Source organism: Schizophyllum commune (assembly GCF_000143185.2).
Source record: "Schizophyllum commune H4-8 unplaced genomic scaffold SCHCOscaffold_5, whole genome shotgun sequence".
NCBI classification, from domain to species: Eukaryota; Fungi; Basidiomycota; class Agaricomycetes; order Agaricales; family Schizophyllaceae; genus Schizophyllum; species Schizophyllum commune.
In genome coordinates, this window is record NW_026089542.1 from 1,380,782 (window position 1) to 1,407,689 (window position 26,908).

The window sequence follows — 26,908 nt, forward strand, 5'->3', positions numbered from 1 at the left end:
CCATCTATCTACAGATAGACCGGGGTAGCTATAGGGTGGTTGTGTGTGGGGTTGGGGTTGTCGTAAGAGAACACCGGGGAATAAACAAGCCCTAGGGAGGCAGAGACACTGTAAACGGGGATGGGGATGGGGTGGGTACGAGAAGCAGGGAACCGGGGACGGGTAGCGTGAGGGATGGGTGGTGTGTATGGGGCAGGCAACAGGGGGGTAGAGCGAGCAAGGGTGGGACGAGCAACTAGCAGCAAAAAATGTCTGTTGCTCAATAGACGGACGCACAGAAGACGAAAACCTTGACTAGTAAGTACACAAGCAATTGCGAACGAGACTCTAAACAAGCTGGAGCGTCATCAGATAGCGGACCAAGATCGTAAGGACGTCAAAGGAGTAGCCTGAGCGGGGGCATAGACATACGGCGAAGCGCAATGGGAATGGAAGACACGGTGGCAACGGATGGCGGAGCACATGAGCGCGGCAGGCCTCAGGAGGCTTAGTACGCCTTATAGGGGTTCTTGTTGGCCATGAGCTGCGACCGCCGCGACGCCTTGTACATGCGCTGCTCGTTCGCGCGGTTCAGAGCCCACCGCCGGATGAACCACGCGGCAATACCGAGCGCGATGACGCCGAAGATGACCCCAATCGCGATGCCTGCCTTCGCGCCGCCGGAGAGCCCGTGTTTGCGCGCGCTCGGGTTCGGGTCCGCGCGGTACGGCCAGTAGTCGCCCCCGTCCGGGGGCAGGACGCAGGTGAGCGAGTCGCCGTCGGAGATTGCCACGAAATCGGTCTGGTAGGTCGACTGCACCGCGGTCTTCTGGTCGACGACGAAGGCGCCGGGGCTGGGTGTAGCGTTGTCGGAGCAGTTGGGTCCCCGCGCGCCGATGAAGGAGTAGTTGCCGGTGAAGGAGTTGCCGGTGACGGTGAAGTTCGTGGCGGAAGTGAGGGCGATGCCATAAGTGAAGGCGCCTGAGAACTTGTTGTTGATGACTGTGCCGGAAGAACTGATGTTGTTGTACGCGTTGCCACCAAACCAGGCTCGTGGGCCGATAGCAATTCCCATCCTAAGGAGCGTCAGCAAAAGAGACACAGACCGCGGTAGAAGAAGCACTGCTGTCCACCGTAGGGCCGGAGCCCAAGGGACAGCAAAAGGGATACCAAGCCGAATATTCAGAAAAGCGAAAGAGAAGTACTCACTTGATGATAGCGTCGTCGTCATTCTCGCCCTTCGTCTGGCCATCCTCGTCGTCGTCATCGGTGGCAAAGCCTCCGTAGATCGTATTGTCGTGTACAACGGTGCCCGTGTAGTCACCTTTGAAGGCGCCAAAATCCACCAGATTGATTCCACCCAAGAGTGTTTGCTGATGCCAAGGTCAGCAAGCCAGCGGGCGGTCTCGGGACGAGGGGACTTACGTTGTACACCTCGATGGTATTATTGTACACCTGCGTTCCTGGGGACCCAAAAATAACGATACCGCCGTCGGTGGGGTTGTTGACGATGTTGTTGCGCACGATAGAGTCGCGGCAGGCGATGCTGATGCCGTCTGCCCACTGCTGGAAGACGTCGACGCCTGCCGGGCCGATGTCGTTGTTCTGTACGGTGACGCTGGAACAGGTATCGCCGCCCTCGGCGACGTGCAGGCACGACCAACTGCGCGGATCGTACGAGCGCACGTACTCGATGAGCTGGCCTGAGTTCTTGCCGCCGAACTCGATGTTAGCGCCCCCTGTCGTGATAGTCCGGTCTCCGCGATTGCCGAAGATCTGGGCGGGGCGTATGAGAGACAGGGGGCGCGCGGGTGCCGCGCCTACGCACCTGCACGTTGCGAAGTGAGGTGTTATCACAGTCGTCGCACGACGCGTCGACGGCGGTGGTGTGGCCCGTGCCGTTGTTGATCGCGCCGTTGATGACGAGCACAGCGCGATCGTCGCCCGTCGGGTAGCCCGCGGTGCTGAGCTCCTGACTGGGAGCGGTGTAGAAGATAGTGTCGGTGAGCGTGTAGGTCTCGCCAGGGCAGAGCTGGAGCTTGTATCCCTGGCCGCCGCTCTCAAAGGCCTTGTTGAGGCGGTCGGTGACCGTCTCTGCAGGGTCGGAGCTGATGCAATCGCTGTCATCCCGGGAGACCAGCCCCGGGGGCGCTCTGTACGCGTGTGAGGCTCGCGGGTGGCGCTTGGGCGGTCGGGAGGGGACGGACCTGTCGTGCACGGCCCTCAGCCTCTGCCTGCGCCTAAAGTCGTCCATGGTGAGAGGAGGAGGTAAAGAGCGTGGGGGACGGCTAAGAACGCCGTATAAGCACAAGAGGGCGCCGAGAAAGGGACAAATGCAATTCCGTTTCCAACGCCCAACTCCCCGATCAATTCAATCTCCTTCGGCAAATGCCGTTTCGACTTCAACTTGGTCCAGTAAATTCAGTCTACCGCCTCCCGACCTTCCCCCGGACTTCTAGCAGCGCGGGACACCTTTTCCTCCGCATTCTACACCTCCAGGAATTTCCCACTCGAAGCAGAAAGCCCCCCTTTTCCAAGTGTCCTGTCAATCCTTATCCATTTCGCCGCGTCATCACCCTCTTAGTTCAACACCGCCATCGCCAGCACTCTACCTGCCTCCGCGCTGTCAGTTGCCTCCCGACCGTCAACTCAAGTCGCTTTTGAGGCGCTATCATGGCGTGAAGCGCCCGTGAAGTCCATACAGTCTGACAAGTCACCAGCGGCCTCGGGACTGCAGTGCACAATGCAGCCCCAGCCGACGATCGGCTCGATGACTTCACCCATATCGCCAAGTTGCTTGGACGAAGCGGACAGCATACAGGCACTGTATGAAGAGGTGCAGGCAAACGCACGCCTCGCCTCAAACTTGCCTCCGACATACATCGACTAGGCACCTCCGAGCCGCCTCGCGGTCTGCACTCCCCCACCCGCCCAAGCTCACTCGTCACGCCCCCATTCCATCCGCATTCGCACTTTTGGCATTCCATTACTACACAAAAAGACGGAGAGTCCATACCCATTCACTTAGATACTATGTAGCGTAGTAAAATACAACTTGATATGTGTAAGCGTTATGTGGTGATTCAGGATAAAGATAGCAGGCCGGGCCTTGTACACGTTCGACGGGGATTTAGGGAGGAAGTTGGGAGATGAAAACGAGGAAAAAGAAGAAAGGAAGAAAGACGAGAAGGCCAAGCGCGGATGCATATACCATTGCGAATTGCGATACCATTGTGCGGATTTCGATACCATTGCGGGTTTCCTATACCGTTGCGAGTTTCCTGGTTCGTTCGTTGTGCGCCGCTTGACGGAATCCGGCGCTGCGACGACGCGACGACCGCCAGGATCGCCGCATGTTCGTGAGCTGCAGGCGCGCAGCCTCATGACCTGCAGGCACACATCGATAAAGAACCCAAGCACAGAAGAGCAGCGCCGCCGGAAACAGTCCCAAGCGAGAGGCTGACCGTGCACTTGGTAGGTAAGCCGACCGAACACTGGGTAGGCAGGCGCTTGGACATTGAGGGCTATGGAGCAATGCCGGCTGCGAGCTTGACATTCTCGCCAAATGGTAGCTGGGGCGTCCTGACTTCAGGAATGTCCTTGGTCGGGTAGGGGCCGCTCTCGGAGACAGGCGTAAGGACGATCGGCGAGACGCCATTGTCGGAGGTCTTGAGGGGGAGATGATCGGTAACGGAGGGAACGTGGTGATTCATGGGGTAGTGCTGGCCATTGCTCGAAAATTGACCATTGGCGGGTAGCTGGCCATTTCCGTGAAGCTGACCATTGCCGTTCGTATACGATCGTTCACCGTTCGTCGCGTACGAAAGCTCGCCATTGGTCGGATACGAGTTCTCGTTGACCGGATACGATGACCTATAATCAAGCCAGCGTAAGCTCAAACGTCGACGTGGTGCAAATACCGCGATCCAAAGCAACCAACCGTCGTTTCTTGTTCGGCACATCCGGACTAGGATCGTTCGACTTGCCAGGCCCCTTCAAAACGGGTGGCTTAGCGGGTGCAATAACACACATTGTGGGATAGACCGCACCTTCACCCGCTTCTGCGCAGACCGCGGTTGACGTTCGCCAGGTTCAAAGACGTAGTCCGGCAAAGCAGAGCTAGCAAATTTATCAGTACTAAGATCTCGCCATCGCAAGCAGCAAGAATGCAACCTTTTGATATGCCGTACGACCAAGCCCATGGTCGCCTCATCGAACCGCTCCCACATCTTGGCCACCTTGGTGAACTCGGTAGTAGGATACGAGATGTCTAATCTTCGCGTCCCAATGGCGCCCACTACGAGGTCCAAGTCAGCCCTCCGCCCCACTGAGCCATGACGAAAGGGGTACGCACCGGGCCTAGGCTCAATGGCCAAACCAATATAAAATGTCGTCGAGTACACTTTACTTCCACTCTCCACCCCCTCGATATCCTGCGGTCTTCGTCTTGCGATGACATCCGGGACCTCGCCTTGCGCAACAGACCGTATCTCATCGTCGTTCATGCAGTAGAACACTTGCTCAAAGCCTTTGGTGAAGGGATGCGCAAGCGTCAACGACTCAACAAGCTCGAGCTTCGATACCAATTGTCGGATCTTGGCCTCGACGTTGGGTGCCCTACGTTATGTCTGAGGACAGAGCAGGACATTTGAGGCTCGGAGGACGCACCACATGAGCTGCGCTTCCGCGCTAGCCGTGGAGGCGATAATTTGCAGGAAATATCGGTACTTGTGGAAGAAATCATGCTTCTCGAAGAGCTCAGACCACTTGCTTGACCCAAGGATGATGCTGTTCATGAGCTTGGTCCCTGCAGCACAGTTGTTCAGCATCAAGTATTGGCGAGGAATAGAATTCGCGGTTCGACCAACCTCTCCTCAACTCCTCCTCAATTATTGCGAATGTTGATACAGATACGTTGTGTGTCGCACACATGGCAGGATATACGGGCGTGATTACAGGCATTCGATGGGCGCGATCACCCGGGAAGAGCTGCGCAAGCGATAGGTAAGCGAACTTGGAACACCTCGCATACAATTGGCTTGCCTTCGGGTTCCATGACCGCTGACCCATTTGTAAGTCGTCAACATGCTTTAGTATGACCGGCGCGGGCCATGGCCTGAAGGCTGTTAGCGGAAGCCCGATGGAACGCGGGGCCAAGGCCGTGGGCTCACCATTGGTGCATTATAGGGAAGAACCTGCCGACAACGGTTCCAGCGTTGGCGTTAGGGTACAGTTGGCATACACGGGCGACGAGCATCGCCCAGGCTACTCCGCCGGGGAAGCCATTCACGTTAGAATAGATCGCTTTGCCTGTGACGGGTGAGTGAATACAGAATATGAAGTCTGGATGTCACGTACGCTGTGCCCAGAGCTTGATACATCGCAAAGCGTCTCGGAAGACGTCAACGTTTGGTACTAGGCGTAGCAGCTCGTCGGTGACGCGATAGCCTGGAATGTTGAATGAGGGGGAATAGAAGGATGACGGTGGTAAGACGTACCGTTCAAACTTCTCACACATCTGTCGTCTAGATTTCGTAGAATATTGCTGTCTTGTAATGAGAGGTCTTCTGGGATTGAGGAGAGGGCTAGTCGGGCCATAAGGATATCTATGGGGATACCGAACATCTTGATCTTGATAATGGGAACGTATGCTTCGGGGATCCCCTAAGGTACCTCGTCAGTCAAGTGTGGGTCAAGGCCAGTCGGACCACGCACCGCGACTTCCGTCACGTCTGGGGACTCTCGGAGCATGGGCTCGAAGACGTCAAAGAAATCTTCGCGCGAGACATGCTTGGGGACGACGCAGAGGGTGTCAATGTCGGACTCGGGAGTGTGAACGCCGAGGCGGTAGGAGCCGAAGGTGTACACTTTCCCTCCCGCATTTCGGGCTGTCACCTCGGACAGCCCGCGGGCGATGGTGACTTTCTGGACGAACTTTTTGGTGAGGGCGGATATTCGGTCGAGGGCCAGCTCTCTGAAGGCGACGTGAGCAGGCTGTCAACAAGACGACATGATGGGGGGTGCGCTTGGGGCGAAGAGGGAACGGGAGGGAGGATGTTGAATTCGTCCGACCGCTCGATTACGTTGTCGCGGAGAACAATAAGCGGGCTGGGTGCGCTGCGGTAGAGACCAAACGGGGCGGGTAGGAAGGCTGGTACACACCTTCGCTTGGAGTCCTCGGCGCTCTCAAAGACGCCCTGCCTATGCAGCTCCTCCATCATAGCGACTGTGGCTGCCTCCTCCGCCTCCGTGGGCGGGCTGACGGAGATGGGGTCGGTTATGCCGAGGTATCTGGAACTCTGGTTGGTGGAGAACATGGGTGTGGAGGACAAGAGGTACTTTGGTTGTTCGGCGGGTGCCATGACGGACTTGGAGTGGTGCAGTAGATATGAGCGCGTCAAGTCCGAGTTCAAGCCGCGGTAATGAGAAGCCCACACGTGATACAGCCACAACCCGGAGTCGGCTCTCCGGTCCGCACTGGACCCACAATTGTTCGCCTGGCCATTGGGCGGATTTGTGTCCTTCCAGCTGCATGTTCTTTGAGGGTAGAAATGCGGCGAAATAAGCTGAAGGCTTCAAGAGACTAGCCCTGGTCGTACTTTGGAAATTCTGCGAGATCCCGAAACCAGTGGAAATTGTACTGCTGGAGAGTACACTGTTGCACTTGCATGCAGGGTTCTACGAGGAGAGCAGAGGTTCCATACCCGCCCCTCCGTAGTTGTACTCTTCCTTCTAGTCTCATGAGTGGTTCCCTCAGTCCTCAAGCCTGTAGCCTACAATGAGAAGTGTATTGCAGACATTCGGGGAAGTACCGATGAGCTGGCTCTAGGGAGTATTCCCTCGCTGCTAGCCGACGTCTCGAAATACTCGAGTACGTTTGTTGCGCGCCACCGCGAGTCTGGCCTCCGTCGTTGAGCCCTGGTTGGGCGACGGTCGACCGGGGACCGGAGCGGAGGTGAATGCATGATGTAACAAACTCGCGATCACGGCTTGTTTGCAAATGGGGACAAGTAAAGTTGGCTGAAACCACCTTCTCCTTCCCGTCGTCGTCGTCGTTGTCCGGGATGGGCAGCCCGCCATGTCCGCTGTCCTTTATTCTGCTCTTCCTCTCTTTCTTCCTCTCCCATGTTTTAGCAGAACCCGTTAATGTCTCCTACTCGGATTGCTTCGACGCCAATGCGAACGCTTCCCTTAAATTCGACATTTCAATCATCTATGCGCAGGCTCTGCACGATGACAGCCTTGGCAACTACCTCAACCTGACTGTGTTGGGTAACACGCCCGCGAGGATCCTCGAGTCGTCAAACTCCTCAGGCAGCCTGGGTGAGTGCGGATGATGCTCCGGCCTCGTGTGACCGCTGACGCAGAGCAGCCGCCACGCTGCTCACGACGACGGAAATCCTCACCCTGAATGCGTGGTCCAACATCTCATACCTCTGCGAGACGCTGCGACCCGCATCCCCTCTCCCGTCTCTCGACGATGGCGCCACGAACTACTGCCCGCTTGACGCCGGCGACTTTGGCCTCTCATCCACGATCCAGTGGGGCGAGAACCGCGCCCTCACCACCCTCGTTACCCGCCTTCGTGCTGTAGACACGTACAGCAACGAGCTCATGTGTGTGGACGTTTCCACGACCCCCCTCGGTCCATCAGGCGACAACCCATATGGCCAGGCGATAATCATCTTCTGGTGCACGGTCGGCCTCGCTATAGCTTATTGGATCCTCGTGGGATTAGCCAGGATAGTCTCTGCGTGGAGCCGAGGCCGAGGCGGACTGAACAGGAGTGCCGGCGTATGGCCCAACGTCCAGAGCTTAGGTTACGTGCTAGCCAGTGCGATCAGTGGAGAAAGGCTTTCTGCGTCCCCAGCACTTCTGCGCTTCTGTGCGTGCCCGTTCATTTTTGGGGGCTCGTCACTCGATATTTACCCGCTTCGCAGGCACGCCATCTCTTCGCGACGTTTTATGGCACAGTCAGTGGTGCACATCCCTCGCCATGATCGCCGTGCAATGGCCCCCATTCATCTGTACGTCATGTTCGCCCTCAGGGAGACCTTCGCTCACAGCAATATTGCAGATCCCCTCCTGACCCAGACAGCGTGGTCCTCCTTGATATACAGCAAGTCACATTCTTCCAAAGTCCGCACTGTCATCTGACATGCGACACCAGATATCACCATCGCCACGGAGCCGTACAACCACTGGTACCCGCTGCATGCGGCGCCCTACGATCCACCCGACAACTTCGCTGATCAGCTGGACGACTCTGGCTCCGTGCTCTACATCGACCGCGATGCGCCGAACCGCCTGTTCATGCTGCCGAACAACGCGACGAACGGCATCTCGTCCTTCGCGTACGCGGTCGGCGTACGCCCGCAGGACCTGTTTGGCATCTGCATCGTCATATTCCTGGGCATCGTGGCCGCGACGATAGCCATCAGCATCTTCATCTGGGTGTTCGACGGCTGCTTCAGCGCCATCAGCGGGGGGATCGAAGGCAGCGGCGGGCTGTGGTCGAGCGGCAAGATGCGCGCGCGGAGTCCAGGGCCTGGCTTCGTTTCGGCGAGCAAGGACATGCTCGAAGCCGCAAGTCCTACCGTGGTGGGTCATGAAGAGGGAAAGGGAGGCAATGCTCTCTTCCGGCCGTCATCGCGGTTTACTCTCAATGGCCCGGGGCCCCTGGCGGACCGTAGTGTCGGGAAGTCACTCTGGTCAAGAGTGAGGCCAGACGGTTCGTCTTTTCATGCCGCGGTTCTGTACGGCAACCTGGTCCGAGTTCTGCTTTTCTTCTACCTCCCCGTCACCATCGTATCTTCCTACCAGATGACGCTACCTGCCGATGTGGCTACTACTGCATCTCGTGCGCTCGCAGGCGTATGTTTCGGCATCATCTCGGTCCTCATCCCCGCCCTCCTGCTCATTCGCATCCACTTCACCTCGACGAACAAGCTGTACGACGAGACGCGCACCCTGCTATCCCTCGGCCCGCTGTACAACCTGTATCGCCCGAAGTCGCATATGTTTGGCGCCTTGTTCTTCGCTCACAACCTCGCTCTCGGTGTCACGATTGGCTGCGGTCAGAAGAGTGGGCTGGCGCAGGCCATCGTGATCCTCATTGTGGAGGTTATCGGCGCGCTGGTCACCAGTATATGGCTGCCATGGGGCGTCGGCGCGAGCATGGGGCTCATCAGCTTCCTTATGTGTGTCGCACGGGTTGTCATCGCTGTACTACTCGTCATCTTGACGCCTACAGTAAGTGAGGTTCTTGTCGTTGACTCCTTGTTTCTGATTATCTCTGCAGATCGACATCGGCGCTGGTCCTGGCGGATGGGTAGCATATGGCATACTCGTCATCTGCGCCCTCGTATACCTCGCCTTCACCATCATGCTCATCCTCAAGCTCATCGAAGCCCTCGTCCGCATCATTGGCCGCGTAGGCTTCGATCAGAGCACCCACACTGTCGACACTGGCCTCCTAGGCGCTTGCGGCATGCTCGGCTGCTGTGGCTCTAGGCGGCGGCGGAGACGGCGCGGGAAGAACCAACGAACCTCCCCTGCCAACATCTACGACCCCAAGAACACGCAGCACATGTACAATGTTAGCAAGAGCTCGCCCACGTCGCCAAATATGTACGCGCCGCAGCCGCCCTTCGCAAGCAATGCCTCAAAGGCGAGCTCGCACTCCGAGCCGCCGTCAGTGCTCAGACCGGAGCATGCCTTGAGGCCGTACAAGGAGGACAGCGACGACGAGGGGTACATCATGGCGCCGTTCGGGAATGCGAAGTTCGCGAATATGAGCCGGCCCAATTCAGGGTATCTGCCGGTCAACGAGCAGTCGGCGGAGCCTGCGCAGGCGAGCGGGAGCAGCAAGGGCGGCTTCTCGCGCGTCGGTGGTGGAAGGGCACATATCGACAACCCATACGCGACGTTGCCTGCCGCGGGAGGGTCCATGCACACCTTCCCGAGCACGAGCAGGCCAGTACATGATCCAGCGATGTACGCGGCCTCGTACGACGAGGATTCGCCACCGCCTTCCGTGTCCCATGTCGCGCGACATCCGAATGCGTCGACGTCGAGTGGCTTCCAACCGCACACGCGCACGAAGTCGCAGACCGCGATCATCGAGGACCCGAGCGTGCTCGCTGCGCTACGTGCGGCGTCGGCGCCTGCTGAGCCGCCGCAGACTACGCCGGCAGAGGGCTACGACGACGATAGCGACGAGTCAGACTCGACGACGCGGCCGAAGAAGAAGCCGTGGTACCGCATCCGCGGGCGCACGCGCGCACCGAGCCAGGCGGCGATGTTGCAGGATGAGGAGACCGGCCTCGATTCGAGTTCGCAAGCGGCGGCAGCAGCAGCGGCCAGCTCGCAACCCGCGCCGCCGCCAGGACGCTCCTTCGTCGTCATTCGCAAGGCGCAGGGCGGTGCGTCCACGCCGCGGTAGTTGCCTGCGTCTGGCGTGATAGTTGTCTACGTCGCGCACGGTGATGGCCTTGCGGCTTGGTTATGGACTGTTGTATTTACGAACTCTGCTGTCTATGCATTGCACACGGACCCCAGTCTACCTTTCCTAGTATCGTTGATGTTTAGGATTTTGACGAGCTACCTAGTTAGAGCCTGTAATTCTAGCCATCCTAATATGCTTTGTCGTGCACATTATTTGAGGCTGGAAGGTCGTAGCAGTGTGTAGGGATTCTGAAAGCTCGAGGTACGTCGGGGTACGACCATCCGCCCTGAGGACGCCGTTTCAAGGGCCGGTGGTCGCTGATATAGACCGCTCGTGCAAGCTGGGTTGCTCAATGTTACCATCCAGATACGTGCACCGGCAAGGGCACGACGAAGATATTTGGATCGCCAAGATGCCCCATGGCCTTCCAACAAGGATCGCAAAGCAGACATGGTGACTCGCCAAGCCTCACGTCGCCTAGGATCGACCAAAGCGGCTGCACGTTGCCGCAGGCCTTACAGTTCGTAGGCAGGATGCGCATCAGGTGGATTGTGATGGGATAACCCACAACGGGGTCTTGAGGATGGCGCATGCTGTTTGTCGTTTGTCAGTTGTGTCGGGTCTTACATTCGAGAGTAATGGCTCACCGTATCTCATCCACCACGGCATAGTGCTCGCAGTTCCCCTCGTGCAGGATGAAGTATGGCTCGTTTATTCGCAGGGTAAGATCGTCTAACCGCGTATCCCAGGTCTTTGTTGGAGCCTTCGTAATAGGATAGAAGCCGTCCTGTGATGTTTTGCGCAGATGCTCGACGAACTTGCTGCAAAAGTTATTTCAGCCTCTCTTGCGGACGATGATCCCTGAGCATGCTTACCTAGCGTAATCGTTCTCGCTTCGCCCGTCGCCGTACGCAAGACCATTTATGCAAATGACATGACCAGGCCGAGGCGAGTCGGGCGTCGTGTTCGTGCGCACAAGCTCGCGTGAGGGGCAAGGAAACGTTTGCACCAAGTCTTCGAGCGTCTGCCACGACAACAAGCAGTGTTGCGATACCCGCTCGAGGTAGCTTGGGTTGTGCTTGAACTTGCTATAGACCGAGATAGTGATAACAGCCTCGTCAGGCCTATACGGACAAAGCTGCGAAGACATGGCTTTCTTTGAGGTGGTCATGAGCATTTGTCTGCGCACTGAAAGTCAGAGACGTACAATGTTGGAAATGGCGTTGTAGTCGGTGTTCTTTGCGGGGCGAATGAACGCCTGAGCACGGGAATCTAGTCTAACATAATGAGCTTGCAATACGGGGAAATCAAGTATCCTCTACCTCAGGGACTCTAGGGTGGCACCGTCGATGTTCTCCTGAAGCAGCCGAATGGCTGGCTCATCAGATATGTCCACACCACCTTTAGGCGCACGGCCAGCGATCTCGCTGAAGATATCCGCTTGCGACTTGTTGAGGTAATAGCTATTCGGGACATGGTTCCAAGTAGTCTGAAGGGCGTCTTTGACTTCGCTGACACTGTGCGAGCATGAATAATCAAGGGTGAAGATATGAAGTATATGATGGACTTACTCGCAGTCCTCCTCAAGTGCCTGCTTCTCCTCTGACGACAGGTCGTTCAACAGTTCGTCGAGGTTGCCAACGTCTGGAAGAGGAGAATCAACGCAGGAGAGGATGAATTCCGCGACGTTGATGGGCTCTGAAGGGGGCCCAAACTGGGACTCAGCCTGTCGAGCGTAGGATAGCAGAGTATGTGAGGATGTTGGTGACATGCGCACGACTCTTGTTCGGCAGAGCGCGAAAGGCGTCAGTGACAGTCACGGTTGAAGAGAAGATTGATTCGGCAAACTCCGAACTTTCACGCGATGGCGAGTGCATGACTGTGGGCATGGCACGAAGCTGTTCTCTTCCATGAGCACTGTCTAGCTCTCTTCTGTGGTCATCTGAGGTCACCACCACTGTAAGAGGCGTTTGTGGGTGTCCCGAGAGGACAGATATAGCGAAGGCAAGAACATGTTGCGCTTCTTCGTTTCGAACTACGTCCCACTCGAAGTCCAGCTTCCTTGACTGAGTACATGGTTTCGCCTGAGCTCCCGTGTCGATGCTGCTCAATGAACGCTGATCCCTCGCCTTCTCACACAACTGAGATAGACCTGTGGGCACAGTCTATCTCATCTGCTGCGACAGATGGGGTCTGGCCGTGGACGATCACTTGCCCTCACCGAGATTTGATACTCTGTGATGGCGTACAAGATCCTGAGCTCGTTCGCAGGGCTTCGGATCTGCCCGCAGAAGACTCAGTGTCATATTCTCCGAAGATCCAGAGGACTGCGGTGCCTTCGGGTGTATGTGCTTGGTGTATGAGGGGTTCGAATGCGTCTTGAATTCGCAGAACGATACACCTTCAGCTCGTCAAGCGATACACATCCAATTCGTAACGAAGTGCATGTCGGAATCGCATGACGATGAACTTAGATGGCTAATGAGCTGAGCCTTGGCGTCTTGCGAAGACTATGCAGTCCGCGAAGCGCGCAGTGACAGACCGAAGTCTTCGTGTGAAAGCAAACGAAGAACCATAGTTGAACGACAGTGATGAGCAGCTGACCCGTCTGCAGGTTACGAACCAGTCCTTGTCCGGGAGCGAGCTGCGCGAACGAGGCGGAGACCCTCGAGTATCGGGGGCAGGGCAGGATACGCCTACCAATGACGATAGAAACAGCGGCACGTATATTGTGATAGGAACAGTAGTACTAGTATGCCTATGCATTCGATAAGAGATGTGGAACTTTCTGACTCGAATAGGGAAACAATGCACACCAAACGCGCATACAATTCCACTTCAATCATAATCCCGTCTACGGTCTCGTCGAGAGTCGCGGTAGTCATCCTCGTCACGATGCCGCCTGCTTCTCTCCCTATCGTCTGGCGTGGGGGATCGTCGGCGTCGGTTGTATTCGCGGTCGGGGGATCTTCTACGGGGAGGCGTACGGCTCCTTCGCGCATCGACGGGTGGCGTGCGACGTGGTGACCGACTTCTACTGCGCTCGCTCCCTCGTCCCAACCGATCCCGTGGCCCGCCTCCGCCACCCAGTGACTTCAGCAAGTCCTCAACCCCGCGCATGCCCTGCGACTTGGTCTTCTCCTTCAGCGCCTTCTTCGCTCGTTTCCGTTCCTTCCGTGCACGACGCTCTTCTGGCGTCTCGTCTTTATGCTTGTGCTTGTCTTTCTTCTTCTTCTTGTCCTTCTTCGCGGCCTTCTCTTCACGGTATTTCGACATGAGGTAGTCGTACATGGGGTCTTCGGGGTCGATCTTTGGCGCGTCGGACTCGTCTGAGCTGGATTCTTCGCCATCTAGAAAATGTTGAGCAAAGTAATCACCTATACGCAACATAGCACGTACCGATGATCATCGGGGGTGCTGCGTTCAGGCTCTGCTCCTCAGGGTCGACCCATTCGCCTTCCTCGTTCTTCGTCCGCTTCTGCTTGTAGTTTTTGACGTGGTCCACGCGAAGTGTCCGCTCAGCTACCTTCGAGCCGTTGAGATTGTCGACTGCAAGTACGGTCGAACGCTGGTCCTCGTACATCACGAATGCGAAGCCCTTGGGCTTGCCCGTCTCCTTCTCGCGAGGCATGTTGATGTCCATGATTTCTCCATACCTGTAGGAGATGAGAATGGAAAGCATACGTATGGACTCGTCACCCACTGGGAGAATATGGTGATCACATCGCCTTCAGTGAGCTCGCGATTCAGGCCGCCAACAAAGATGTAGGCTGAGTCCTTGTACTCGTCGTGCCAAGACGCGCCGCTCAGTCCAAGCTCAAGCTCGCGTTCGTTTATTCTGTTGATTTCCTTGACTACACTGCAAACATTAGCACCAGTCCAACCCCCAGCAGACGCACGGACTCACTTCATGACGGAGACAATCAAGGAACAATGGCATCCCGCGTGAGAGAACACGCACGTTGCCGAGCCGGTCCAAGCGGCAAATTTAGAGAGCTCGTCCTCATCGCGCCCGATCTCGCTTACAGCCAGCGATAATGGCGTCCTTCTCACTCCCGACGATCAACGACAACCCCGATGGCGGCTGGGGACCATCCTCCTCCAATCTGCCCGAGCAATTCAAGTTCAAGGACATCCCCTACGCCCCGTTCTCCAAGTCGGACAAGCTAGGGCGCTTCGCTGACTGGAACGATCTCTCCGCCGATGGGCGCCAGACTGCGGTTGGCTTGCCGTCGACGCAGAACAGGCAGGGTCCCGGTGGGCGCAGGCGCGAGGGCGCGCAGGCCTTTGGCAGCGGCACCGCGAGCGCGTTCGCGTACTTCCACGTCGAGGACGAGTCCTCCTTCTCCCTCGTCGACAACAAGGGTGTTCCCGCGCGCAGGGGAGGTGCCTTCACACGCGGACGCGGTCAGGCGCGTGGCGGCTACTCGTCGTACAGCAATCGCGGTGGCGGGCAGCGCGGCGGCCGGGGAGGACCTGGCGGTAACAGGAACTACAACCAGAGAGGCGGCGGTAGACGAGGCTGGCGCGACTGGGAGAAGGTATGTGCTGACAAGATCACGTTTTGTTCCCTGCTGATCCGTATTGCAGAACAACCGCACGCGCGAGTCGTCTGTGGTCGTCCAGCCGTCATGGCAGGTCTTGGAAGAGATCGAGTTCCATCGTCTGGCCAAGCTGCGCTTGGAGGTCGAGGAACCGGAAGATCTGTACGTCCCCCGCACAAAATCGTGGTTTACAATGCTGACCTGCCCTTAGCGATTCCTATGGTCGCCTCTTCGCCTACGACAAGACGTACGATCGCATCACCACGAAAACTGAGCGTCCTCTGCAATTGGTTGACCGCATCAAGTACAACACCACTACCACCGATGACCCCGTCATTCAGCAGGTAAGGCTCCCTCCGTGACTTCTGCAGGACTTGTGCATTGACCTTTTCCCTCAGCTCGCGCAGAAGAACGTCGCCACGGTGTACGCGACGGATGTCATCCTCGCAGTCCTCATGACCGCTCCCCGCTCTGTCTACCCCTGGGACATCGTCATTGTCCGCGAAGGCAACAACCTCTTCTTCGACAAGCGCGACGGTGGCCCCTTCGACACCGTCACCGTCAACGAAAACGCTTCCGACCCTCCTCAGGACCCCGCTCCGCCCAACCCGAACAACCCGCAGGAAAAGCTCGTCCCCGAGGTCCCCACCATCAACACCGCGACCTCGCTTTCCCTCGAAGCTACCTACATCAACCAAAACTTCGGCTTCCAGTCCGTTAACGAGACGACCCCGCCCCCGGTCGAGCTCGCGCATCCGAACCCATTCTATGGTGATGAGACTGAGCCGCTCGCATCCTGTGGTTACCGCTACCGTGTCTTCGACATGAGCGTGACGGAAGAGGAGGATATCAAGATCTGCGTACGCACTGAGGTCGATGCCTACCTCCCCGGCCAGGGCGACCCGCGCCAGGGCAAGGGCCTCGCGACGATCCGCGCACTCAACGAGTTCGACCCGCGTTCGCAAGGCGCAGGCGGCGCGCCGGACTGGCGCACGAAGCTCGACTCGCAGCGCGGTGCTGTGGTCGCGACGGAGATGAAGAACAACAGCGCGAAGCTCGCGAAGTGGGCGGTGCAGAGCATCCTCGCTGGTGCTGATCTGTTGAAGATCGGGTATGCGGGATGGTGATCCTGAGGGTGTTGTCAGTGCTCACAGCTCCCTTAGCTACGTCTCGCGCGCGAACCCTCGTGATAACTCGCGTCATGTCATCCTCAGCACGGCGTCGATGCGGCCGACCGACTTTGCCGGCCAGCTGAACGTATCCCTCGCTAATGGCTGGGGTATTATCCGCACCGTGACCGACCTCTGCATGAAGATGCCCGAGGGCAAGTACGTCCTGGTCAAGGACCCCAACAAGGTGTGTAACATTCCATCCCTTTCCCGACCCGTCTTGCTCAACCTGCTCCAGCCCATGATCCGCCTCTACGCCGTGCCCATGAGCACCTTCACCAATGAGGACGAGGAGGGCGGCGACTATGACGAGCAGGAAGAGTAAGCAGCGTGTCAGGCGTTGCTTCTTGTACTTCACGACACACCGCACACTTGTTCATGCTGGACCTGTTGTACTAAACATGTTGTACACTCTGTACGATGCATAGGAAAAGAGGGCTTGTAAGACATCACATCATGATTGCCCTCCTAGCAGGGTCTCTACTGCGGCTTCGATGTTCGGGCTGGTTGTCACTTGTCAATTATCCGCACAAATGAGGGGAATAGGAACAACGACCATGCAAGCGAAAGCAACGCACCTCCTCTGCAACGTCCCCACCACCACATCTCTCCCCAAATCCGGGAACATCGTCGTCAACTGCACGACCTCAGACTCGGGCGGGATGCGCACGCCCACCCTGTCGCGATCCGCCCGCCCCGTCAGCCCGCTCACGAACTCGCGCATCACCGCGCCGCCGCTCGTCCGCACGCTCTGCATGCTCGTGCGTATTCCTTGGTCTGCTGTATGCGCACCCTCATCGTTCGTGCCCTCCCCAGGCTCCGCTGCCGCACTCGTCGACGTGCGCGCTGTCGACACCGGTTCCTCTGGCGGTGCCTCCGGGAGCGCCAGATTGGTGCGCCGGGGAGGGCGGGAAATGCCGAGCAGGGGAAGGAGGTAGGTGGCGCAAAAGCGGACGGTGGGCGGGGAGACGCGATAAGTGTTGAAGCCGATGAGGTCTGAGCGATAGAGCTGGCCGGAGAGGACGCCGATGGCGGCGGCTACAGCGGAGCCGGGAAGGTTGCTGGTAGCGAGCTGTGGAGGGTAGAGTGAGACGGTACCTCAGCCTGAGTATTGAGACGTATATGTAGGAGGGGAAACTGACCTGCAGAGCAAGCAAATAAACGAAGCTCTTGTTGCTCAGCGTTATTCCAAAGACGCGGAAGCGGTAAACGGAGGGGATCACTCGGGAGTACTGGTACAGTATGGTGAAGACAAGAGTGATAGGGCCTCCTGGTATGAAGTTGAGACCTAGTCGGTTAAATAGCAGTAGTGCACTGAATTCCAGCAGCGTCGAGATGAGTGAGGCGACCAGAGCGAAAGACTGACAGCGACATAAGCAAGCTATGAAGAGTGAGAGCGCAAGTGCGTACGCCATATTTGACGCTTCCAAATTGCCGTTCTACTTCGACGCCGACATAGAAGAACAGGAGCACAGCTAGGAAGAGGTCGGTAGAACTTGTGAAGGCAAGGTGATGGGCGCCTAATCTCCAGTACTACTGTATGTGAGTAGGTTGCATGTAATTTGAATCTCTTTCTCACTTGATGATCCCGAGATATATGGGGGACAAGCTTTTTGGGAGTTAGCGATTTGACAGGCTGGCCATAAAGGAAGTGCTGACCTGAAGATGGAAGTAATGCTTTACATCAAATAGACCGACAGCGATGGAGGTCAGGGCAGACGTGCATATTAGGCCTGGCAATGTTCAGAAGCTTCTGTGCAGAGTAGAGCAAGGAGGCTACCTTTAGTGACCGGCGCGTGCTCGAATGACATGTCGAAGTCCAACACGGCTCGGACACGGGGAGCGGGGCAAACGGCGTTCCGGCCCGGCACGCTGATCCAATGATCGGGGTTCCAAATGTGCACGCCATCCGGCTTTCCACCGGCGTCATTCTTGCTAGTCATTTACGAGGCTACTCCAGGTCCTTCTGCACGTCCTCGAGCCCCGGTCCCCACCGTCCCTTGTCTTCCGCCTCCATGTCCACCCAAGAACGCTCTGTCAAAATCCTTACCGACCCCGCGAAACCCCCAACGCGGGCCCTCGACTCTCTAATCGAGCAATCAATACACATCGTCCCGTCCTTCACGCTCGAATGCGGACGGACTTTGCGCGAGGTCCCCGTCGCGTACAAGACGTGGGGAAAGCTCAACGAGAATAAGGACAATGTCATGATCATCTGCCATGCATTCACTGGCAGTGCGGACGTAGAAGATTGGTGGGCTCTTCATCTATCGCATCTTCCTGTGATTAACCGTCTTGTAGGTGGGGTCCACTAATGGGGCGAGGGAAAGCCTTTGATCCCAACCGGTTCTTCATCTTCTGTGCGAACACGTTGGGTTCGCCGTACGGCTCCGCGTCGCCTGTGACCATAAATCCAGACACCGGACGCCCTTACGGCCCTGAGTTTCCTGCGACTACCATCAGGGACGACGTCCGGTCAGTCGAGTTGTCTTCTCATGCCCTTCAGCTTCAGGCTCATGTATCTGCAGCATTCACAAGCTGGTCTTGGATCACCTCGGCGTCCGCTCAGTCGCTGTCGTCGTGGGAGGATCAATGGGTGGGATGGCAGTCCTTGAATGGCCCCTCTGCACTCCTCCTGGATACGTCCGCCATATCATTCCTCTTGCGACCTCGGCCCGCCACAGTGCCTGGTGCATTAGCTGGGGCGAGGCACAACGCCAAAGCATCTACAGCGACCCCATGTATCAGGATGGGTTCTATACCACCCAACCTGCATCCGGGCTTGCGGCTGCACGTATGAGCGCCCTCCTCACCTACCGGTCTCGCGACTCCTTCGAGAGTCGTTTCGGCCGTAAGCCCCAGCTTCGACCATCGTCTCCCCTGACGCCACCCGAATCGCCAGGCGTTCACGCTCAGTCTGACGACGAATCGTCGCTCGCGCACCACAACGACGGGCACCGAAACGCAGGCGCGTCACGCCCGACGTCGCCTGGTGCGCCCAAACCTCCCATTTTCTCCGCGCAGTCGTACCTCCGCTATCAGGGCGACAAGTTCACGGCGCGCTTCGACGCGAACTGCTACATCCACATCACCCGCAAGCTCGACACGCACGACATCGCCCGAGGACGCGCGGTCACAGACGGGTCGCCCGAGTCGGAGACGCGTGCCCTGGCGAAGGTCCTCTCGACGCTCCCGCCGCGCGCCCTCGTCATCAGCATCGCGACCGACGGCCTCTTCACGCCATCCGAGCAGCGGGAAATAGCCGCGTCTATCCCCGACGCGGAGCTCGTCGTTATCCAATCGCCAGACGGTCACGACGGTTTCCTGTTGGAGTTCGAGCAGATTAACACGCACATCTGCAAGTTCCTTCGTCGCGAGTTCCCCGAGTACTACGCGAAGGAGCTGCCGGAGGATAACGAGCCGGAGACTGGCTTTGAGGTCACGAAGACGAGTGTCTTTGGAGAGGCGGAGGCGGACGTCGCTAACTGGTAACGCCGGTCGGTGGTTTGGTGTGGTGGGCGCGCTCTTCGTGCTTGGCCTGGGTGCCTTGGAATATTTATTGAGCGCTCGTTCCTGCGTCCGGAGTAGAGCAAAGTGGATGCTTCTGGGACAGTGCTGGCTTTAGACCTATCCAACTTGCAATAGACCTCCGAAGTCCAACCTTGGGGCGGTCGAATTTGTATCGTTATACCTATATTATGGGATCCAACTCCTTTTAGGATCCAACTCCTCTCGTAGTAGTACACATATCTTACCCTGTAGCCTTAGGATCCAACTCCGATATCCACCTATCCGTTCCGACTTTTCGATGTCAGCGTGGGTGTGGCCTTCATATGTTCATCCGCTAAATTGCGTACGTGGATCCCTGATTCCCTCCTCATCGCGGTAAAGGGTAGGCCGGCGCCGACTGTGATATAGTCCGACACAATCTACATATGCCGCGGGCGTCCGCTCCCAAGTCCGGACGGTCAAACGGACAGACACTTCATTGTACCGAGATGCATCAGAGCCCTCGTACTTCCTCAGCACCTGCAGGTCGCAGTGAAACGTCCGAGGTCGATTCAGAGAGCTCAGCCAGCTCATCAACGAAGAGGGTTCGCTCTCGCGTCCAAAACGTCCAGGGAATTATTCCGAGGCCTGTACACGTCAAGCAAGCCCCGTGCTGTGGCATGGGCACGGCGTCGCCGACCGCACGGCGCAGCGACGGAACGTTTGATGCCAGCCGCGTGCAATGTTCGACTTCATTTTGCTCCCGCGGGCCCGTATCCCCATTTGCGCGGGCCTTTGTGCGCCGCCCGACTCGAGCCAGCATCGGTGATGGCGGCCTGACGCACTGATCCAGAGACGAGGCTGCTTGATTCCACTCATCTCAGCGATGCGATCAACACACGAGCGTGTTCCGCTTCCAGCACTTTAGGCCTAGGGACGGCGGAGCCGCGCACTCATCACCTTCGCTGCCCTGCGCGCGTTTCAGGGGCGCCCACTGCGAGTGCGAGAGTCCCACTCCTCGTCGTCCATTGACAGTCCGGTCGTCCATCTCAGTTTGAGTTGCATTAGGCTCGCAGGCTCTCCGACGCTGATAAATGCTGAGATGGGGCCGGATAACGTGTCAGTGGGACTCAACAACGGACGGTGGCGCGTAAAAGCACCGTGCGATCTGCGCTGGCTGCGCTGCAGATGAGCAGAGGCAGCCGTTTGCGGGGTAATGAATAGGTAAGGTATGCCACAAAAGCTTGTTACCCTTGGATCCTGGGGTAATATGAACGGCGCCCATTGGCATCGGACGTACCGGCGGAGGAGCGCCAAATGCGATGCGAAATTCGCCAGCAAGCGCTTGTGGCGGAATAGATCTCCCTCTTTACCCATTCGACTCGCGAGCTCTTTTCGAGCTCGACGACGGGCGTATGCGTCTGACCAAGCGGACAAAAGGGTTGTATAGCCAAAGTCCCTGCGTCAGGTATTTTGGTCGGATGAGAGCATGACAGGACCAACCCGGACTGTAGACAGGAACTAGGATGGATAGATATCACTCACTAGATCTGCAGAGGTATAGAACGCCGGCGTTGGCACGGGGCTTGTTGCAGTGCATTTGGGATACAGCGGCCCGCAGTCTGCCGCGCTCAGGGTGTTGGACTATGTGACCCTCCCGTGACGACCACGTGATACGTTACACACTATATATACAGATATTAGCTACCGCTTTCCTCAGTCGTTCTTACTTCTATCTACCCCGACGACTGAGACCGACGGTCCCTCCAGGTCGACGGTGTCCCGTTTATCAGGTTATGAGCCCTTAACTCGAACGAGACCACCTCGCCGACCTTTCTGTGACCTTTCGGACGACTCGCCTTTCCCAGAATGACCAGCCCTGCCCCGGATCGCCTTGTGGACGTCGATTTCCCGCGCGCGGCGGACGTCGGTCCTGTTTTTGCCTATCCGACTCCGATCTCGCACCCGCCTAGGCCAATCCCCTTCGCATCGACTGCCCACGACCTCTCTGATCTCGCTGCCATGCACTTCGAGCCCACGCACCCACTGGACATGCCGCTGGAGCCCGAGACCCTTACATATCTTCCCGGTTCGACTATGTCTCTCCAGCATCCTTCTTCTCTTCCTCTTCCTTACGGCTCGTATGCCTACCCTCCTGCAAATCCGTTCCAGTCGTCCTCCTTCGCCACCACTACTCCGGCGTCCGTGCCGGCGCCTTACGCGCCGTGCGCGGATGCTGACTTCGTCCCGACGCGTCTTGATCACGTGACGGTGTTGCACACGGGGTCGTCCAACATGGAGCCTCGGGCGACACCGCCCATAGCCACTTCTCCGCGGGTGCACTACGGATCGTCCTTACGGGAGTCCGAGGCATCACGCATCTCTTCCCCGGTACACACGAGGTCGCCCGCTGGGCTGCAGCCCGCTGCGGGGCCGAGGGTGCCGGATTATCCGTTCCACTCTTTCCCCTCTCATCCGTCTTTCCATCCTTTCGCTTATCCCGGATCTCATCCCTCCATGCATCCTTATTATCACGCTCCTCCCCCTGCATCGTATTTCCACTCTCCGTATCACCCTGCCTCGTATTGCCCAGCGCCGCCAATGCCTCCGCCGATGCAGTGCCAGCCGCCGCCGCCGCCTCCGGGTTCGATTCCTGGTGCGGCGGTCTCGCCTGCGGTGCTTTCAATGCCCGCTGTCGCGCCTGCATCCCAGAGTTCGCCGGACGTTGTTTATGATCCTGAAACCGTTCACCCCGACCATCCAGCTCATGATCGTTCCTCTCCTTATTCCCCTTACGTAGTTTATGGTGACCCTACATATCGCGTACCTACGGTCTCATCGGCGCTCCTCGACATCCCACTCCTCACGGGTCGTGAGAACTTCACGAAGTGGCGGGAGAACACCCTCGACGCGGTCTCAACGCTCTCGAACACGCTTTTCCGTCACCTCATCGACAAGGCTCCTCCCTTCGACCCGGAAAATGGTCCTCCTGTCGCTAAGGACGTCCCACTCTTCTGCCCAACGCGTCTACGCACACGGGAGGATGTCTCGGTCGCCTCTATCTGGTGGGATGCGGACTCGACGGTCCTCACGATATTGCGCAAGCGTATCGCGCCCGGCCTCTCTGTCGGTCCCATGTCGACTGACGGTACGACGTCGCGGAAGGTCACGGCGCGTGACTTCCTGGCGTCCGTTGATCATTGGTTTGGGCGTGGCAACGCCTCTACGATTCAGCTCCTCAAGAATCGTCTCCGCAATCTCACTCCGCGCTCCGCCTCGGCGGTCGACATGCTGGTCTATCTCGACTCTTTCCGCGCCGGTCTGTCCGCTATTCGCCAAACGGCCGGCACCTCACCTCTCGGCGATGTCGACTTCGACGCCAACTTCTGGTTCATGGAGAAGCTGCCCATGTCCGGCGAATGGCCGAACCTCATCACGTTCATCCGGGACGTCACCGACACTGGGAAGTTTGTGAAGCCCGTCGACTTCCTCGATAAAGGACGGAGTATGGCGCTCGCCTACCATCCAGACAGCGCTCGCGGCTCTGGTCCTTTCGGCAGACGTCCGCCTCCTGGTCCGCGCCTCCCGAATCCAGCCGGTCAGCGTCCGCCGCCTCCGGCTGCGGCTCCGCCGCCTGCGCCTGCGTCCACACCCGTGGTCTCTCCTCAGGCGAACATTGGTCCCTATCGCGCGGTTCCCCCCTCGGGTGGTCGTCCTGGCCATCGCCCGGGCCCACCTGCGGCGGGTGCTCGCACCGGTGTTCCTACCGCATTTGTCGCCGCTCCCGTGGACTCTGGGGGTGGTGGGGGATCGACTGGCGCCATACCTGTACCTACTGCGCCGCCGGCGCTGTCTGGGGTAGACAGCGCACCGGAGCTTGTAGATGATTTCGTGCAATTCAACTCTTTGTCGGCTTATTCTGCGTGTGCCTTCAGCACCATCTCCAACGACGTCTCTTCGCTTGTTGGCAGCTCTTCTGCGCTCGCGGCGACGCCCGTCTCGATGACCTCTTTCCTCGAGCTTCATCCCGGTATGCTGGATACGGGTTGCACGAAACACATATTCCGTACTCGTGCTGACTTCCACGAGTACGATGACCTCGCATCGATGCAGGTACAGACCGCTTCGAAAGCGAGTCTGTCTGTCCGTGGGACTGGCGTCGTCCTCTCTCGTGTCCTCGCCGACGACGGACAGTGGTACCCGATGCGTTGGACTGGCGTTCTCCACGCGCCAGACTGTCCGGTCAACCTCATATCGGTGGGACAGATGTGCGAGAAGGGATTCACTTTCCAATGGGGATCCTCTGTCTCCATCCTATTCCCGGCCCCGCTGGGTACAACTCGCGCAACAGCCACACCGCATGGTCGCCTACATTTCCTTCGCATGGAGATTGTACGCACCAATCCGTCGCTCTCTCTCGAACTCGGACTACCGCCTATCGAATTTGTCGCGCCTGTCTTTGCGAAGGCCGTTCCTAATCAGGAGCTCTGGCACCAACGACTTGGGCATCCCAGCTGGGACTCGACGAACAAGATGCTTGCCTCGACGCAGACCTACGCGACTGGGATTGCTGTTGTTGGGCAACACTCAGCGTCTCCGAAATGCGTAGGTTGCTTGCTCGGCAAATCCGCTCGTCCAGCTTTCGAGAACCCTGCGAATCGCGCCTCCGTTCCCAACGAACTCCTGCACATGGACACATGCGGTCCTTTCCCAACCGCCTCCTTCGCCAAGTTCATTCACGCCTGGGTCGTCGTCGACGATAAGACAAACTGGGGCGAATCTCGAGGTCTTCGACACCGAAATGACGCCTTCCATGCCATGGTCGAAATCGTAGCGGAATGGGAGCGACAGGCTGGGCATCCTGTACTCCATGTACGCTGCGACGGCGCCCTCGAATTTATTGCGGGCCGCCTCGAAGAATTCTTTCGCGACCGCGGTATCGTCATCGAACAGACGGCACCCTATATTCACCAACAAAACGGCAAAGCAGAGCGTTACATTCGCACTATCGAGAACACCATGAAGACTCTTCTAGCTGACTCGGGCTTGCCGATGGTTTTCTGGTTCGACGCCTGGTACTGCGCCCAGTACTTGCGCAATCGACTTCCCACCTCGACTCTACCGGACGGCATCACACCGTACGAGGCGCGCTGGGGCAAGAAACCCGACTTGAGTCATCTTCGAGTCTGGGGGTGCCGGTGCTACGCATACTACCCGAAGGAACTGGAGACGAAGGGTGGTCGACGCATGTATGAAGGTATCTTTGTGGGGTACGATGAGGCCCGCAAAGGATACTGGATCCGCGAGTCGGCTAACGGCCGACTCCAATTTGCTCACACGGCGGTGTTTGATGAGGGCACGCCGGGTGCGCTACGACGCGGCGCGATAACCGCAGGCTCTGTTGAGTCTGCGCCTTCGCCCTCGTTGCTCCCGTCTGCAGTCCACGATCCTTCGAATGGGGGATCGTCTGCTGTGGCGGACGCCGCGCCTACGAATCAGCCTACTCCTTCTGGGGGTGCGCTGGTTTCCCGCGAAGGTGGTCGACTGCGACCGCAGGCCTCGCTCCAACTCACGGAGAAAGGCCAGGCTTATGTTAAGTCCCTCCGAGCTCGTACCTCACGACAGGTCGCCGGTGCTGCCGCGACGCAACACGCTTCTATTGCCGTGTCGCCTACACTATTTGAAGATCTCTACGACTTCGCCGGCCTCAGCGACCTTGACCATCTTCGATCCCTCGCGGATATGGGGGTGTCCTTAGCGGACCAGGAAACTGAAGTCTATCAGCAACACATCGCCTATAACGTTCCGCGCTCACGTCTATCTCCGACCTGGGACCCGCGTCGTCCGCCACGAAATCTCACTGAAGCGATAGCGCGTCCGGACCACGCCATTTGGTGGGAAGCTTGCCGGCGCGAAATTACGGATATTAACGCGAAGGGAGTATTCGAACCTTGCGACTTACCGAAGGGCGCTCGTGCTCTACCACTCCAATGGGTATTCGCCTGGAAGGCGGATCCGGTCACCGGTAATCCTTGCCACCTAGCGAAGGCTCGCATCGTTGCAGGAGGGAACTTCCAACGCCCTGGCGAGTACGGCGATACGTACGCGCCCGTCGTTCGTACAACCAGCCTCCGCATCATGGCCGCCTACTTCAACTACCGCAACTGGTTTATGAAGCACTTCGATTTCCGAGTCGCTTTCCTCAACGGTATCTTACACCAGCGCGTCTATTGTCGCCAAATCCCCGGCTTTCCCCTCAAAGATCTATCTCACGTCCTACGCGCTATCCGAGCGATCTACGGTCTCAAACAGTCCGCTCGCGCCTGGTACAACGCACTACGCGCCGCGCTCGAGGAGATAGGTTTTATGGTCTGCGACGTCGACCAAGCCGTCTTCTACGCATTCTGGACGAAATCGCCGGACTCATCCGTACCCCTAGTCAACGGCACGCTAGACATGATCATCGGTATCCACGTCGACGACGGTATTTGCGGTACCAACTCCGAGGCCTTTTACGACTGGCTCATAATGCGACTTCGTCAATACTTTGACCTGAAAGACCTCGGCAATCTCAACGTCTTCCTAGGCATGAAGTTCCGTCGCGACACCGTCTGCCGCCGACTCTGGATCTCGATGGAGACCTTCATCGACGAACTCCTCGAAGCGAACGGCATGAAAGATTGCCACAACCACGATGTACCGCTCACGATGCAACCCGCCGATGTAAAACCGCACCCCGAGCTCTTTCCCCACCTATCCGACTCTCAGGTCAAGAACGAGTTTCAGTCCCTCGTCGGCTCATTCAACTGGCTCGCCATGACTGCGAGACCAGATCTCGCGTTCACCGTTACAGCGCTCGGACAGTACAATGCCAACCCTTCCCGGGGTCATCTTTTACTCGCGAAGGGCGTCCTACGATACCTCCGGAAAACGCGTCATCTCGCCCTACAGTATGATGGTCAGCTCCCAGCCACAGCGCCTATTATCGACTCATCTATCCCGCCGCTTGACACAGCACTTCGCACGACTGGACTCGGATACAGTGACGCCGACTGGGCTTCGGACTCCGCGACGCGTAAAAGCGTATCCGGTTTCTCGATCTTCCTGTACGGTGGACTTGTCGCATGGTCAGCAGTCAAGCAGAAATGCGTGGCGCTATCATCGACGGAGGCCGAGTACGCCGCCATGACCCACCTCCTGCGCGAGGCGCTCTGGTTGCGACTCTTCGCCCGGGCTATTCATCTGCCTCTCCCGACGCCGTTTCCCCTTCGGGTGGATAA

At 57.9% G+C, this 26,908-nt stretch overlaps 11 protein-coding genes across 11 annotated transcripts; 6 read left to right on the top strand and 5 right to left on the bottom strand.

The window, feature by feature from the left end:
* Positions 1-55: 55 nt before the first annotated feature.
* Positions 56-2,345, bottom strand: SCHCODRAFT_02256552 (uncharacterized protein). The gene is made up of 5 exons (XM_003037916.2): positions 2,187-2,345; positions 1,808-2,132; positions 1,405-1,755; positions 1,189-1,352; positions 56-1,055 (listed from the first exon to the last, which is right to left on the bottom strand). The coding sequence occupies exons 1-5, from the start codon at positions 2,231-2,233 to the stop codon at positions 488-490; spliced, it is 1,455 nt and encodes a 484-aa protein (XP_003037962.1). The 5' UTR covers positions 2,234-2,345; the 3' UTR covers positions 56-487.
* Positions 2,346-3,503: 1,158 nt separating this feature from the next.
* SCHCODRAFT_01165873 (Poly(A) polymerase) lies at positions 3,504-6,341 on the bottom strand (the record flags this gene model as incomplete). The annotated part of the gene is made up of 13 exons (XM_003037917.2): positions 3,504-3,852; positions 4,024-4,098; positions 4,153-4,276; positions 4,334-4,596; positions 4,648-4,786; positions 4,848-4,968; positions 5,023-5,095; positions 5,151-5,289; positions 5,338-5,427; positions 5,478-5,643; positions 5,695-5,953; positions 6,142-6,270; positions 6,319-6,341. The coding sequence occupies 13 exons, from the start codon at positions 6,339-6,341 to the stop codon at positions 3,504-3,506; spliced, it is 1,950 nt and encodes a 649-aa protein (XP_003037963.1).
* Positions 6,342-7,019: 678 nt separating this feature from the next.
* Positions 7,020-10,678, top strand: SCHCODRAFT_02622212 (uncharacterized protein). Its single transcript, XM_003036540.2, has 6 exons — positions 7,020-7,302; positions 7,352-7,864; positions 7,920-8,006; positions 8,057-8,098; positions 8,150-9,231; positions 9,281-10,678. Exons 1-6 carry the CDS (start codon positions 7,044-7,046, stop codon positions 10,421-10,423), a joined length of 3,126 nt encoding a protein of 1,041 aa, XP_003036586.1. The 5' UTR covers positions 7,020-7,043; the 3' UTR covers positions 10,424-10,678.
* A 103-nt stretch (positions 10,679-10,781) lies between these two features.
* Positions 10,782-12,197, bottom strand: SCHCODRAFT_02687650 (uncharacterized protein; the record flags this gene model as incomplete). The annotated part of the gene is made up of 6 exons (XM_003037918.2): positions 10,782-11,019; positions 11,074-11,247; positions 11,302-11,582; positions 11,634-11,703; positions 11,749-11,943; positions 11,998-12,197. The coding sequence occupies 6 exons, from the start codon at positions 12,195-12,197 to the stop codon at positions 10,782-10,784; spliced, it is 1,158 nt and encodes a 385-aa protein (XP_003037964.2).
* Positions 12,198-12,913: 716 nt separating this feature from the next.
* Positions 12,914-14,433, bottom strand: SCHCODRAFT_02622214 (uncharacterized protein; the record flags this gene model as incomplete). The annotated part of the gene is made up of 4 exons (XM_050345104.1): positions 12,914-13,776; positions 13,826-14,082; positions 14,130-14,280; positions 14,388-14,433. 4 exons carry the CDS (start codon positions 14,431-14,433, stop codon positions 13,265-13,267), a joined length of 966 nt encoding a protein of 321 aa, XP_050200502.1. The 3' UTR covers positions 12,914-13,264.
* On the top strand, positions 14,401-16,464 carry SCHCODRAFT_02575409 (translation initiation factor eIF-3, subunit D; the record flags this gene model as incomplete). The annotated part of the gene is made up of 6 exons (XM_003036541.2): positions 14,401-14,967; positions 15,017-15,132; positions 15,182-15,314; positions 15,369-16,081; positions 16,134-16,326; positions 16,378-16,464. The coding sequence occupies exons 1-6, from the start codon at positions 14,464-14,466 to the stop codon at positions 16,462-16,464; spliced, it is 1,746 nt and encodes a 581-aa protein (XP_003036587.2). The 5' UTR covers positions 14,401-14,463.
* SCHCODRAFT_02256803 (uncharacterized protein) lies at positions 16,378-17,960 on the bottom strand. Its single transcript, XM_003037920.2, has 6 exons — positions 17,920-17,960; positions 17,799-17,872; positions 17,719-17,748; positions 17,550-17,672; positions 17,282-17,500; positions 16,378-17,211 (listed from the first exon to the last, which is right to left on the bottom strand). Exons 1-6 carry the CDS (start codon positions 17,948-17,950, stop codon positions 16,657-16,659), a joined length of 1,032 nt encoding a protein of 343 aa, XP_003037966.2. The 5' UTR covers positions 17,951-17,960; the 3' UTR covers positions 16,378-16,656.
* Positions 17,961-18,060: 100 nt separating this feature from the next.
* SCHCODRAFT_02622222 (homoserine O-acetyltransferase) lies at positions 18,061-19,971 on the top strand. Its single transcript, XM_003036542.3, has 3 exons — positions 18,061-18,393; positions 18,441-18,614; positions 18,668-19,971. Exons 1-3 carry the CDS (start codon positions 18,155-18,157, stop codon positions 19,629-19,631), a joined length of 1,377 nt encoding a protein of 458 aa, XP_003036588.2. The 5' UTR covers positions 18,061-18,154; the 3' UTR covers positions 19,632-19,971.
* On the top strand, positions 19,854-20,543 carry SCHCODRAFT_02256822 (uncharacterized protein). The gene has a single exon (XM_050342209.1). The coding sequence runs from the start codon at positions 20,075-20,077 to the stop codon at positions 20,474-20,476; it is 402 nt and encodes a 133-aa protein (XP_050200503.1). The 5' UTR covers positions 19,854-20,074; the 3' UTR covers positions 20,477-20,543.
* A 3,570-nt stretch (positions 20,544-24,113) lies between these two features.
* On the top strand, positions 24,114-24,323 carry SCHCODRAFT_02459277 (uncharacterized protein; the record flags this gene model as incomplete). The annotated part of the gene is made up of 1 exon (XM_050342597.1): positions 24,114-24,323. A coding segment is annotated over one exon (210 nt), but the record flags the coding sequence as incomplete, so codon positions are not given.
* A 435-nt stretch (positions 24,324-24,758) lies between these two features.
* Positions 24,759-24,959, top strand: SCHCODRAFT_02466885 (uncharacterized protein; the record flags this gene model as incomplete). The annotated part of the gene is made up of 1 exon (XM_050342660.1): positions 24,759-24,959. A coding segment is annotated over one exon (201 nt), but the record flags the coding sequence as incomplete, so codon positions are not given.
* Positions 24,960-26,908: the final 1,949 nt, after the last annotated feature.

Coding starts and splice junctions, on each gene's coding strand:
- SCHCODRAFT_02256552 (XM_003037916.2), bottom strand. CDS start 2,233: ATGGACGACTTTAGGCGCAGGCAGAGGCTGAGGGCCGTGCACGACAG. Junction 2,133..2,186: donor CTGAGGGCCGTGCACGACAG/GTCCGTCCCCTC, acceptor ACACGCGTACAG/AGCGCCCCCGGGGCTGGTCT. Junction 1,756..1,807: donor CCTCACTTCGCAACGTGCAG/GTGCGTAGGCGC, acceptor CGCCCCGCCCAG/ATCTTCGGCAATCGCGGAGA.
- SCHCODRAFT_02256822 (XM_050342209.1), top strand. CDS start 20,075: ATGCCGCGGGCGTCCGCTCCCAAGTCCGGACGGTCAAACGGACAGACA.
- SCHCODRAFT_02256803 (XM_003037920.2), bottom strand. CDS start 17,950: ATGTCATTCGAGCACGCGCCGGTCACTAAAG. Junction 17,501..17,549: donor TTGGAAGCGTCAAATATGGC/GTACGCACTTGC, acceptor TGTCGCTGTCAG/TCTTTCGCTCTGGTCGCCTC. Junction 17,212..17,281: donor TTTATTTGCTTGCTCTGCAG/GTCAGTTTCCCC, acceptor TACCCTCCACAG/CTCGCTACCAGCAACCTTCC.
- SCHCODRAFT_02622212 (XM_003036540.2), top strand. CDS start 7,044: ATGGGCAGCCCGCCATGTCCGCTGTCCTTTATTCTGCTCTTCCTCTCT. Junction 7,865..7,919: donor CCCAGCACTTCTGCGCTTCT/GTGCGTGCCCGT, acceptor CCCGCTTCGCAG/GCACGCCATCTCTTCGCGAC. Junction 8,099..8,149: donor GTGGTCCTCCTTGATATACA/GCAAGTCACATT, acceptor ATGCGACACCAG/ATATCACCATCGCCACGGAG.
- SCHCODRAFT_02622222 (XM_003036542.3), top strand. CDS start 18,155: ATGTCCACCCAAGAACGCTCTGTCAAAATCCTTACCGACCCCGCGAAA. Junction 18,394..18,440: donor AGTGCGGACGTAGAAGATTG/GTGGGCTCTTCA, acceptor ACCGTCTTGTAG/GTGGGGTCCACTAATGGGGC. Junction 18,615..18,667: donor ACCATCAGGGACGACGTCCG/GTCAGTCGAGTT, acceptor ATGTATCTGCAG/CATTCACAAGCTGGTCTTGG.